This window comes from Trichogramma pretiosum, unplaced genomic scaffold (assembly GCF_000599845.2).
Source record: "Trichogramma pretiosum strain Unisexual culture from Peru unplaced genomic scaffold, Tpre_2.0 scaffold9, whole genome shotgun sequence".
Taxonomy (NCBI): domain Eukaryota; kingdom Metazoa; phylum Arthropoda; class Insecta; order Hymenoptera; family Trichogrammatidae; genus Trichogramma; species Trichogramma pretiosum.
The window spans coordinates 1,426,673-1,440,116 of record NW_019641697.1 but is presented as its reverse complement, the minus strand read 5'-3'; the positions used below and the strand labels follow the sequence as shown (position 1 = coordinate 1,440,116).

Genomic DNA, 13,444 nt, shown 5'->3' with positions numbered 1-13,444 from the left:
GTTGGCCATGAATCGTCATTGAAATTCTGTCAAGTGACAGAACGTTCGTTGAATTTTCAATTATAATACCTCGCACGTACGTGTATTATAAACCTCCTTCCTAGTAAGTGTGACTGTTTAATTTTTACGTCAAAATGAAGTCAAGGAACTTTTCTATGCTTTTCGTTGATAGCCATGATAAGTCAACAGGCAGATGCAATCTAAGACACCAGTGTCAATCAAATGTATGGCGATTTTCGTCATTTAAAATAAAACGCCCGTTCATTATTTACAAGTATAGTTTATTATTTAGTTTATTACTGATTTAATTATTCTGCCATAATTTCGTTGGGGTCACAACAGGCGGATTACCGAGGGAAACCTTAAAAAGTTCAAATTCCACAGCATCGTGCAGTTGCAATATCGTCAAAGCATATTCAACGGCTCATACTCATAGTGACTTACTCCGTTTCCACTCCACGTCGGGCTAGTCGATCCGAGAGTGGGGGGTTGTGTTATGTATGTGGCGCGCGATCGGTAGACGAACGAGGCGCACTCGGTTAATCAAACGTGCTTCGTTACTCGCAGAAAGAGCGTCACAACTTTACAAGTCGCGATTCATCGTTCGTTAAGAGACTGGCAGTGGCTCGGTGTGCGAAATTCAGTGCAGGTAGAATTATTCAAGGCGTCGCTCGCAGTTGTTAATGTTCTACTGGTGGGAACACGCAGCTTGCAGCTTGGAAAAGTAGTAAGTAGTCTCGTTTCGTCGTTTTTAATATTGGCCGATTCGAGAATCGCGAATTCGAACGCGGGAGAAGGACGAAACGACATTTTCATGCCGCTCTCAGCTTTTGTTTTCCCAAAGTCGCGATTCGCCCAGTATTGCAGAATTCAGGCGTGCCGTGCAAGAGTGCCAAGTTTTATGAACGCACTTGAGACGTGCGCGCGTATGTGTTTCTGCATAGGCGCATCTAACGAGAGAAGTGTGTCGGAGATAATGCTGCATACATGTACGGCGCTAGCTCGCACGTTCGAAAGAGCGAGTTTCGCTGCAGCAACGAACGGCAGCAGCAGCAGCAGCAGCGGCAGCAGCCTGTCTCTATAGGAATTCCGCGGATTTGTAGCGCAAGTATGTTGTGTGTGTGTGTATACGGCCTGCAAAGAGTAAGCGGGAGATTGTTGATCCCGCGGAGCGCGATCGGAATGTGCAGAGCCTACTCGTGCGCTGCCGTTTCCTATGTATGCTGACAACTGACAGTTGACGCTCGCTACGAGTTCCACTCACATTGTGCGTTTATGTTTTTTTTTTTTCACTCATTTTCTCTCGCTACTTGAGTCTGCGTGTCTCAACGCGCGCACTGCTGCTTGACATCTTTTCGATCGACTTCTGCGAAATCTAGTCCGCGCGAAAGTAATCATTTTTTTCTTCTTTCTCATTTATGATAATAATCCATCGTTCTACGTCCACCGTTTTGCACATTTAACTTATCGAGCACTATCGACTCATTTCTTCTGTATAACCAAAAACATCGTGTAAACATTATCTCTAAGTACGAGTTTGTGCACGTTACTTTCGTTTGTTTACAGTTCTCGTTGGCTACACGGGCCCATACGGCTACTGTGTCACGCTTACAAAAGGTCACATGCTTATTATTTTGATGATTCTATCAACGTTTCCTTGTATACATTTACCGTTCGCTGAAGTTATTCGTATTTTGGATCGAGAGTTTTTTTCGCAACGTGACACACATATAGTTAAGAGAAGTATAATATTTCTCGTGAGTCCAAGTACAATGAGGCTGATTGTCCCTTTTCATCAAATAATGCCGATGCACGCATGTGTATATTTTGGTCAGTTTTCACCGTGCTTCTACTTCTATTTACCATTCGTGCGCGGATTAGAAACAAGTGATCGCTACGGTTGATACTATTATTATGATGATTATAATGATGATGGCAACAGGCAAGAATGCGAGACACACCATACCGAGCAATGCCGCCCCAAATACTATCATTATGTCTTTTCGTCGCGTATGAAAAGTGACGATTGTTTCAACCTTCGTTTCATTCGTTATTGTGATGCTCGGTGAAAGCAGACATTTGGATTTTCGTTTATAGGCTGCATTAAGTGGGGGAAACGAGATTGATTTCGTACGATTCATCGATTAGCAATTTGCTTATCAAGCAAATGAATTATTTATATATTGATAAACTTTGGTAGCTCGCTCGAATTGAATGGGAATCGAATTAAACGTGTTTTTTGTAGTGGGAATTATACTTTTTATCAGCTTTGGTTTCACGAACAAAAAATTGAATTATACTGAATGGTACTTCTTGCTTGCACATTGCTTTGTGTTCTCTATATCCCATTCAAACACTTTACGTGGTGACGAAAGGGATCAGACGGCATAAGTTTAATGGGCGGACAAGTGTACATTCCTCGTAAGAAATTTAATACGATTTAATTTCTTATCGTTTCTATCATTTTTATTTCTTGTCTACAGGTTGAAGGCAAATTATAAATAATACAATTTGCTGCATTCATCTCCAGTTACAATGGTGGTAACGAATAAGGATGAGTTTGCCAATTGGGCTTCGATTATAAGATCGTGCGCTCTCACCTCTAAAACTCCACTAACTTTCGCTGAAATCAATCGTAAGTTAAATTTGAGTCGACGATCGAACAATTGTAATTGGAATACTTGATTTTTTATTTATTTCAGGCGATGTTAAAATGCTTGAAGGCAAAGATATCCCATTTCAGTCATTGGGTTTTCGCACACTCGAAGATATGTGCCGAGAGATAAAAAATGCCCAAGTAGTTACTCACATGGGCAAGAGAGCATTGCGGGTAATGGCTACCGCTGAAACGGCTCATATTATGGATATGGTGTCGAAGCAAAAGTCAAAAAAAAAGAAGCCACTACGCACGGTAGATAACTTTATCATCTAATATTTTATAATTAACATTAAATTATATGAATTTGAATGATTCTGATATATTTTGTATAATTACAATGATACTGGTCAATTTTTATCAAAAAATATGACCTATTGTTGTGTATATATAATTCAATGATTTTTCAATATCAACAAGGATTCAAATAACTAGTTCAAGATTTAATAGGTAATCTTTTTACAGATTCCCCAACGTTTTAATCGACCTCCACTAATGTCACGAAGACCACCAGGTGTAGGGCAACGCAGCAATGCACCATACAACTCTTACACCAACCGAAATAATTATGGATTCAATAAGAATTATAATAATTCTTATCAAAGCAGGTCACAAAGTGTTTCTATTAGTAGGTAAATATTCAATAAATTTCCAACATTTTTGCTTCTTAGGAAAGCATATTTTTTAAATTGAATTTAAAATGCATGGGCTCATTTGATGTATGATCCTACAGAAATGAGCCATACAAACATCCTCCAAAGTTTCAACCATTTTCATCATTGGGAAATCAGATATCTCAGAATTCACATCAGCCGGCATTGAAATCCTCCACGACTACATCAACATCTACACAAGGAAAATCGGTGCACTTTTCACCACCCTTGTCAGCTAAATCTACTAAATCTGAACCAGATAAATCTTCAGTACCTGCATCAACTGTTGCTGCATTGCCTTCTAAGATATCATCAATACAGCAAAGGCTAAATGCTGTTAAAGTTTCAGCACCCACACCACCTCCACCATTGATGCAAGTTTCTGTTCCGGAACCAACAACACAATCGTCAGTTCAACAAAGGCTACAAGTTGTGAAGGAAAAATCTTCTTACTCATTGGTTTGTTGAAGATAAAATAGTTATTTTTGTGCTTTCTTATATATGGAACTTTTCTTTACAGTACCTTGATGACAAAATTGATCCAAGACTGAGATTAGCAAAGTATTGTGAATCGAAAAATCTGAAAGCACCCGTTTACAATGATAGAAGTACATCTACAGGATTCTTAGCTTCAGTTGCAGTGAGTATTTTCCATAATAATTGCTACATCAATGAACCTATTAAAACAAAATTTCTTTAATGTTAGGTTGGATCTTCCAAACACTCCTCATATCCTCTAGAAACAAAATCAGCTGAAGAAGCACAAAAACTTGCAGCTCAAGCAGCTTTAAATGCAGTATTGAAAAAAAATGATGATGCTCTTGCAGTTACATCAGATAGGTCTCTGATAATTAGTAGAATAGCTGACATGGTAGACAATCATCCTAGTGGAGTATTCGAACATTGTTTGAGTGAGGAATATTGCCAAAAATACTATGAAACACTTCCAACTAATTGGGTAAAGTTAGTTGAGCAGGCTGTTGCTGTTGATGTTGGAGCTAACAACATGATCATACTCAGTCCTCAGAACAGGAACAACACTGGTGTTAATCGACAACCGATTAGTCGATCAATACATCCAGGATTACTAGAATTACCAAGTTCTGATGAATTTTATGTTCATATTTATGCTGTATATGATACAACTTACATATCAGGTGTAATTATTGATGAAGAATACAGCGTAAGTAAAATTAAACTTAATTACAAAGCACCTACATAAGATGTGACTTATTCGAAATTGATATAACTTTAGGACCAAATAGTAACATTGGCTGAAGATATGAAACTGTATTATGATCAAGATAAGACAGGTCCAGTTACAGTTATTCCTAATGAATATTATGCTGTCTATGAAGCTGAAGCTGAAGCTTGGCATCGAGTACGGTGTTTAGAAAGTAATCCAGATAAGAATTCTGCAACAATCTTTTTTATCGATCGGGGAGACAAAGATGAGTTTCCATATTCACGCTTCCGGACTTTGCCATCAAAGTTTTGTGATCTGCCAGGACAAGCAGTACGAATAGTATTAAAAGGTTTTGAAAATCTTGCAGATTGTAAAGTGACTACTAATGTACTAGAAGATTTACTAGTAGAGAAAGACGTGATTGTTTGTGGTGCTTACCCTTGTACTAAATTTACCGATAAATATTCACAAACTATTTCTGCACAATTATATTTGGGTGAAGATGAAAAAAGTGATTTAACCATCTTACTTCATAACAAAATTGCTGATCCATCTCTTCTTATGAGCTTGGTAAGACTTTTTTTTAGTATTTTATATTGAACAATTTACTCATGAACAATATGACAACTTTTATATATTTCTTTGATTCAAGGAGAAAACTGTATCACAAGTACATATTGTACATGTAGAGGATAAAACAGTATTCATAAACTTCATTTATTCAGGTTTTACAATTCTAGAAGAATTGATGAATAATATAACAAAAGAAATGTCTAATAATCCGGCCTTGATAGTAAGACCAACAAAATTAAAAACTGATGAAATCTACATTGCGCAAAGTCCAATTGATAAAAAATGGTATAGAGTTAAAGTAACACAACAATTTAATTCTGAAGAATTTGAAATTTGTTGCATTGACGTTGGTAATAAATGCAGAGCCAGACGCAACAATTTAGTATTACTTGATAATATAAGTTCAGGATTTATTTTAAAAAATTTTCCAAGCCAGGTTATTACAAAATTTTTCATTTATTTTAAAAACTAAGTAAAGAAATAATTTTAATTTCCACTGTTTTTAGGCTGTACAATGTCGCCTACACAAAGTATCACCCATTGACTTTAACGATGCAATGGTTGAGCGTTTAAAAGAGCTGGCTAAGCCAACAGATAAATTTTACATGAAAGTTATAGATGATCGTACAGAATTAACTGTTGTTGAATTTTATATACGCACGGAAAGCAACTATTTAGCTTCATTGAATGATACATTAGCTTTGGAACCCCAAATTAGGTAGACATGTAACTATAAATTGGAATTATTATTTTTAAAATTTTGATTTCAATTTATATAATTTGTTTCTGTTAATTTTACCATAAGATATAACATTGATAATATCGTATATTTTTTCAGCCCCCGAGATAATAACAACAATCCTAATAATCGACCAAATAAAGACAAAATGCCAAAGTCAATATTAAAGTCTCCTGAAATTCCAAAAATAGGTGGCTACATTGATGTTCATGTCTCAATGGCAGCTCACCCTGGTAGTTTTACAATTCAACCTCTTGATTCTGCTGTACAATTACAGGTATTGATCCTCATTTATTTTATATCAACAATTTATTTCACTCTTTCCTCACTTTTTCCAGAGGATGATGGATGAATTATTCAGAGTTTGTCGGTCTTACACTGGACCTGCTGTCACGCCTTTTAACTTGGAACTTGGTACAATGTATGCTGCAAAATGCGAAGACAATCGTTGGTACAGGTAATAATGATTGTCTTATTAAAAAATTTTGATTTTTTAATTTCTATTATATGTTTATTTAAAAATTTTAATTTTTAAATTTTAAATTTCTCTTTAGAGCGTACGCCTGTAAGATAATTAGTAAAACAATGTGTGGTGTATATTTTTGCGACTATGGAGACTACAGAGCAATTGATATTGAGCGATTGCAACCACTTCAAGATCAATTTTATGAACTACCATCTCAAGCTATTAAAGCTAAAATACATGGTTCAATTTTTTCTATACATCATATATTGTTTATTATGCTTTTTATTAAACGTAGTGATATATTTCAGGTATTATGCCTCATTTGAAAGGTGACTGGTTAGTTAAAGATGCGATTAGATTTAACGAATTGGTAGTATCAAAAAATTTAGTGGTACTCGTAAAAAGTTACGAAGAAAATCCCATTCCAGGCCAATCATATATTGGTGTAGAACTAATTGATACCAGTACAGCAGATGATATTTATATCAGTCAAATATTGATTCAAGAAGGAAGGGCCGAAAAAGTAGAATGATATTTAAGATTTTCATCTATAATCTAGTTTTGAGCTTTATTTTTGTATTTATGAATAAATATTTTTCAAATAGCTAAAACTTGAAACCTACCTTTTACACGTTAGATGTATGGTAATTTCAGTGACATGTTCTGTAAATACGTAGCAAATATTAAATATCTTATACTACTTATTTTCATAACTCCTAAAATTTTAGTAAATAAAATTTAAATAATAATAATAAATATATGTCGAATTTCGTTTTTTACCCTCATTCATATTATATTACAAAGTACACTTTTTAGGAGTAAGTTTATCATGTAGCGTTTGAAGAGATTATAAGAACATAGATTTAAAAAATGTCAAATCATTAAATTAGAATAATAAAGTAAACATTTTGAGAATTTACGGACTAAATAAATTTGGTGAATGTAAAAGAGGCGCATTGTATATAGGCTGCTTATTTAAAAAGTTCGGTCTTGAATTTATTATTAACTGGCGCCTTATAATCTAATTCGATAACACCGCAGTTGACTCTGAAATATATTGAAATTCATCAAAAAATTGCATCCAGTTAGATTTTACATTTAATGTCTTTTTTTATAAAATTTTATTCGAATTAAAATTTTTCATTTAAAACTTCATAGAAAAAACACTGCAGTTTCTGTAAAGTGTAAACTTCAATGATTAAAAAAATTCAGTCACGAAGTTTTAAGAAAGTTAGAAAATATAAACGTTATTAAGTTTAACGAAAAGATGTAAATATACGTAGATTTTGAATATTTCCCATAATTTTCTGTGATCATCTTTCAAACCATGTACCAAAAGGTAAAAATAAATAATTAATGAATGAATTAACTTCATGTAAATCCAAAATCATCAGCTTTCTTTTTGACACATCATAAAAAAAGTACATTGTGGTACTTCAAAAGATTTCCCTATAAAAGTGATGATGGCGATAGGTATACGCATAGACATAGAATATAATGTCTATGGGTATACGCGTGAATCCCATAATAAAGTATCTATGGACGAGTTCAAACAGGCAGCTGAATCTTGTGGCGTTTATAACACGCGCCCAAATCTCGAGAAAAGTTCCTCCGAGTTGACGGTTGTTTTCATATGAAAATTTTAGTATTCCTTTTTTGTTGTTTTCATTTTTATTACAAGGCTGCATGAAACACTCGTTTACTTTTTATCAAAACTGAACATTCTCAGCATAAGATGGATAAGGAAATCTCGATACCAATGTATGACCCAGACCTTCTTCAATTCGAAGAATTTTGGATTCGAGTAACTGCTGCAAATAACTCCAAAGACATTAAAGGCATAATCCTAGACGATATTCATATAGTAAGCTAACATAAAAAATAATCATTAAATAAATATGACTTTATAATGAGAGATATTATTTGTTACTTTTTTAGAAAAACATGAACAAGTTGAGTAAAGAAATGAAAATATACTACAACAGTGAGGATGCAGAAGTCAATAAAGTTGTTTTAGGGAACTATTATGCGGTTTTTGACGACCAATGGCACAGAGTCAAATGCCTAAATTGCGATTTTCATAGAAGAATTGCTTCTGTTTTTTTTGTGGATAGAGGAGATAAAGATGATTTTCCTTTTACAGAACTGCAAATTCTGCCTCCTAAATTTTGTCAAATGCCTGCTCAGTTTGTGTCGTTGTCAATGAATAATTTAGAAATATTTTATGATCATGAACTAATGGAAAAATTCATGAATGATTACTTTGAAAATCAAGATGTTTATGTGAAAGTAATCAAAAAGAATAATTATATTGATGTTCCTATTTTATCATCTCAATTTTTTGTACAAGATGAAGAAATGAATCTAAATGAAATCATTTTGAAACAAATTTTGGACTCGATGGATCTTAATAAAATAACAAAAGAGGTGTGTAATTATTTTTTACAACAAATTAAAGTGTTTATTAACAAAATGGGTCTACGTTTTTACAGGGTGCTCTCCATGTGGCCAAAATATCACATGTTGAAGAAAATAATCTTTTCATGCAGATTAACAATAAAGCATTCGAATATTTAAACAGATTACTTGAAAAAGCTGTATTACAAATACAGAATAATCATAATATTAATAAATCACAAATTGAAATTTTTCAACTCGAAGAATTATATTTAGTCAATAGTTTGAAAGAAAGTAATTGGTACAGAGCTGAAGTTATCCAAATTGAAAATGATAATTATGTACGAGTTCGATTAATTGATGTTGGAAGAATTGAAGATGTTGATAAAAAAGATTTAATATCAATTCAAGATATATCAGAGATATTAAATATTTTTCCTAAACAGGTAAACAGCTTTTCTTTCAATTTTAATGAATGAAAATTCTTTACATTTTATTCAACAGGCCATTGAAGTAAAATTGCATACAGTTTCACCAAAACTATTACATGATGAGGTAATAGAATATTTACAACAATTAGCAAAATGCTCGGATCCATTTTTAGTTAAAATTATTGATCATCAACAAGATGTCCCTATAGTTCAGCTATGTAAGAGAGGAGAGAACAATCAAATCATTTCTATTAATGACATTTTACCATTTGAAACACCTTTGCAGTGAGTTATCAAACAAATTTTTTTGCTTTTTTTCCTGGCTTATGAATATAATTGGTTTAATAAATTACTAGATTTTTTCATCTCAAATATCCTTCCAAAAACATCAACTTTAAGCTACTTGAATTGCCAGAAGATGGATCATATTTTGATGTTCATATTACAATGGCTTCTAGACCTGATGATATCACTATACAGCTTTTATGCAATCTTTTTAAGTTAAAGGTAAATGTTTTATTTACATTGTTTTTTATCTCATACTTTTTTATCTCAAATATTTTCAGAGAATGACAATTGATCTAACAGAATCCTGTGAAAGTTTTAGTGGGACACATTTACAATCAGATGATATCCATGTGGGCAATGCTTATGCAGCCTTAAACATTGAAGATGATACTTGGTTCAGGTAAAGTAGTACATATACTATTCAAGGGGGGGGGGGGGGGGGNGGGGGGGGGGGGGGGGGTACGGGTTGTCAATCTGATACTCAGGCAAAACCGCTCAGTTGCATACTACTTTTTATCGTAGTGCATGGGATTAAATTTTCCTGCACGCTGTAATAAAAAAAAATTATAGACAATGAATATTTATACTCTCTCAAGGGTAATGATTAACCGAATGCAATTTTTCAGAGCTTATGTGTATAAAAGAATAAGTCAAAGTGCATTTGCCGTTTTTTCCGTGGATTACGGCGATTACAGAATTGTGCGCTTAGACGATTTGCTGCCTTTGCCAGATAATTTTTGCGAAATTCCATGTCAAGCTGTAAAAGGAAGACTTGCTAGAGTATCTAATGAAATTGTCAAAAATTGGTCTGCAATTGAAAGCTTAAAATTGAACGATCTCATTGTCAGTAAAAATTTCGTTGCTCACATAACTGATCGAGAGTTTAATAGGTTTACTGTTAATAAGGTAGTGCTAAATTTAGAATTAATAAATACAAGTACAGAGGAAGATATTAATATCAATGAAGTAGTAGAAAGCTGGATGAATTAATAAAAATCTAAAATAATTTCATCCAAATGTATAGAATATAAAATATATTTTTTTATTTATTTAGAAGATATTTTTGAATTCTATGATTTAACTGGTATTAGTTAAAAACGCAATCAAATAGAATAAGTTACTTGTTTTGTAAATCTTTTAAATTGCTTTTATTGTTCATTTAAAAAATCATGACATTAATTTTAAAAATTAAAATGATAGAATGTGACATTCTTTTTTTTATTCTATTTTTTTTTTAAGATTACCTATTGTATACAAATGATATAAATAAACTATTGAAAAATATTTTTTATGAGTTAACAAATGATTAGTACCTAAAAAATGACTATAGTTCATAAATTATAATTTTAAGAAATTTCAGTAAAATATATGAATTTTGCATTTAATCATCAACTTTTTGGCCACGCTTTACTGCAAGCTTCCAGTAATAAACATACTTGTGTCGTCAATTGCATTAAAATTTAATGTGCTTGACAAATCTGTGTCACGATTGCAAATTTAAAAATATTAGTATAAAACCTTTTTTCAAGTTTGAAAATCATTTGGTAAAATACATACCAAGAAGCAAAAATGAAGACATTTTTGTTTTTACTTTTAATTTTAATAGTAAACAATTGTTCGGCATTCTCGAACGCTGATGCTGAAGCTTATGCATTAGCTGATGCTGAAGCGGACCCGAATCCAAAACCGAAGGCTGACCCTGAAGCGAATGCGGAAGCAAAGCCGATAGCTATTGCTGAAGCTATCGCTGTAGCAGAACCTAATGCTAAATGTGAGTCTGATAATAAATATTAATTAAAGGTCAGTTATTTAATTGTAAAAAACATTTTTTAGCGGTTGCATTAATAGGAAAAGTAGGAGCACCTCGACTACGTCCCTCAGGAAGGCTTCCAATCAAAAGGATAACACGTAAACCACCAATTAAACCATTAACTAAACGACCTACTAAAAGACCTACCAAACGACCTACTAGAAAACCGACTAAACGACCAACCAAACGACCAACCAAACGACCAACCAAACGACCAACCAAACGACCAACCAAACGACCGACTAAACGACCAACTGAGCAGCCTAATAGAACCGAGGAACCCCATCACACAATAGATCCGCATCCATATCCATCACCATATGACAACCATCAATCTTCGGCTGATATTAATGGAATAATAGATGATATACATAATATAATTCACGATATTACTAACGGTACTAACCACGGAACGGATTACCCTAACTCCAATGAAGATTATCCAGTAGATCCCGATGATACAGACCCCGACACTCCCGAAGTAGATCCGGAAACTCCCGAAGTAGATCCGGAAACTCCCGAAGTAGATCCGGAAACTCCCGAAGAAGATCCGGAAACTCCCGAAGAAGATCCGGAAACTCCCGAAGAAGACGATGAAGCTCCCGAAGAAGAGGCTGAAACTGCTGAAGAAGGAGAAGAGGCGGATAATCCTGAAGAAGAGGCTGATTGAAGTGGGGCCTGTAATCTCTATCAATAAATAGATTTAATATATATAAGTCTAAATCTACTCTATTTAACAATGTCTACTTTTTATCTAAAAGTGGAAAGTAGTTTTTTATTTTCATAACAGAAGGCACTTGTTAATAAATTTAAACATTCAATAAATTATAAGAAAGCTTATAAATTAACTTGGATTTTTCATTCATTTTCAATTGTCATTATTTAATTATTCATTATCTCTTAGCAATTTTTCGAAGTATCCATTAGCCGTTGATTTTATTTTTAATGAACGTGTTTTGACCATTGAGTTGTGAATAAAGGAGCAATGATTAATTTAACCAACAATAAAACCTTTAAACAGTCAAAGCGATCTGTGAGGTAAGCTCAATAATAAAAAAATGATGTAATTTGAAAAAAAAAAAAAAAAACTAAAAATATCTGCATATAAAATTCTGTGTTATGAAATAAATTAAAAACTGTAAAAATAAAATTAAGCACTCTGAAAAAATAGAGATAGCTCAAACAAGTCTCGTGCTTTTTGAATACTTGAGGTTCTTGAGAATTCAAAATCCCTTTCGTAGAACTCAGTTTTCTATAGAAAAATTAACTGATTGCTTATTCAATAGAGATAAGCACATACGTGCAAGGAAAGTTTTTCAAATCATCTAATTTTTCTGGAATTTATCAATTTTATTGTAAAGTAAAAAAATTGCATTATGATAAAATTGTAAACTTAAAACGGTCATCGATTGTTAGTGTTAGACGTCAATCATTTAATTTAAATTTTCTTCATTAAATATCATTAAATATTTATTAAATAAAGTAATAAAGTCACGTTTATTTCATGTCTTTGAGTGAAGTCTTGAAATAAAAAAGTGGAGAATATCTGATTCTCATCTTTATTCTCTCCTCTTTATTTGTATAACTCAGAAAAAGTTGTTAATTATACCGCTGTGTTATTTTCGAAATCCTATGTGCAGCTGTAATAATAATAGTAGATTACGCAATAAGGAAGGTGAAAGAAGGATATCTCAGATCACACGTAAATTATCAACTGAGATCGAAACTGAGGATTTTATACCAGCGACCCATTAGCATTTTCGTTTATTCTAGGGCAGCAGTCGGAAAATGCAACGTTTCTGCGACTGGTATGTAATTTCAAACAATAGCTAATATACTTATTTTGAATATCGACAAATACAATCGCGTTTACCTTTAGCCCAATAACTTATTTTGACAGTCAAGATTACCTATAACTCAAACTTTAACAATTTTATCAAAGTCTCAATTACTATAGGCATTAGAATTTTTATAGTTGTTATGAAAAAATTATCTTTTCATCAAGATAACAAAACTTGAGAAAATTTTCCTCTTCAATTTTTCCAAACAAACAGTGTGCTTCGTAAATAATAATACGAAAATAGATAAGCGAGAAAAAATGCATTATTTTGTATAATTTTTTCACCCTTCTATAAAAAGTTGTTTTGTAGAACAATGCAAGCGTCTATCATTAATCGTGCCTTAACTTTATTACTTCCTTCTAAGTTGGATCACGATCGCAACGCACGATTGTCATTCTACTTAT

General features: G+C 33.0%; 3 protein-coding genes across 5 annotated transcripts; all 3 read left to right on the top strand.

The window, feature by feature from the left end:
• The first annotated feature begins 539 nt into the window (after positions 1–539).
• LOC106651624 (tudor domain-containing protein 7-like) lies at positions 540–6,884 on the top strand. 2 transcript variants are annotated; one of them, XM_014370219.2, is made up of 14 exons: positions 540–727; positions 2,484–2,635; positions 2,703–2,911; positions 3,122–3,288; positions 3,390–3,768; positions 3,830–3,949; positions 4,016–4,492; positions 4,565–5,065; positions 5,148–5,504; positions 5,575–5,786; positions 5,907–6,084; positions 6,146–6,264; positions 6,362–6,513; positions 6,582–6,884. In XM_014370219.2, the coding sequence occupies exons 2-14, from the start codon at positions 2,536–2,538 to the stop codon at positions 6,803–6,805; spliced, it is 3,195 nt and encodes a 1,064-aa protein (XP_014225705.1). In that variant the 5' UTR covers positions 540–727; positions 2,484–2,535; the 3' UTR covers positions 6,806–6,884. The 2 variants fall into 2 exon arrangements, with proteins under 2 accessions (XP_014225705.1, XP_014225706.1); XM_014370220.2 differs by lacking the exon at positions 540–727 and adding an exon at positions 2,095–2,421.
• A 971-nt stretch (positions 6,885–7,855) lies between these two features.
• Positions 7,856–10,379, top strand: LOC106651325 (tudor domain-containing protein 1-like). The gene is made up of 8 exons (XM_023462263.1): positions 7,856–8,137; positions 8,212–8,463; positions 8,575–8,700; positions 8,766–9,116; positions 9,175–9,386; positions 9,458–9,608; positions 9,668–9,789; positions 10,016–10,379. The coding sequence occupies exons 1-8, from the start codon at positions 8,009–8,011 to the stop codon at positions 10,377–10,379; spliced, it is 1,707 nt and encodes a 568-aa protein (XP_023318031.1). The 5' UTR covers positions 7,856–8,008.
• Positions 10,380–10,947: 568 nt separating this feature from the next.
• Positions 10,948–12,029, top strand: LOC106651324 (circumsporozoite protein-like). Of its 2 annotated transcripts, none has more exons than XM_023462218.1 (3): positions 10,948–11,160; positions 11,223–11,684; positions 11,748–12,029. In XM_023462218.1, the coding sequence occupies exons 1-3, from the start codon at positions 10,959–10,961 to the stop codon at positions 11,867–11,869; spliced, it is 786 nt and encodes a 261-aa protein (XP_023317986.1). In that variant the 5' UTR covers positions 10,948–10,958; the 3' UTR covers positions 11,870–12,029. The 2 variants fall into 2 exon arrangements, with proteins under 2 accessions (XP_023317986.1, XP_023317985.1); XM_023462217.1 differs by having other exon boundaries at positions 11,727–12,029.
• The last annotated feature ends 1,415 nt before the right edge of the window (positions 12,030–13,444 follow it).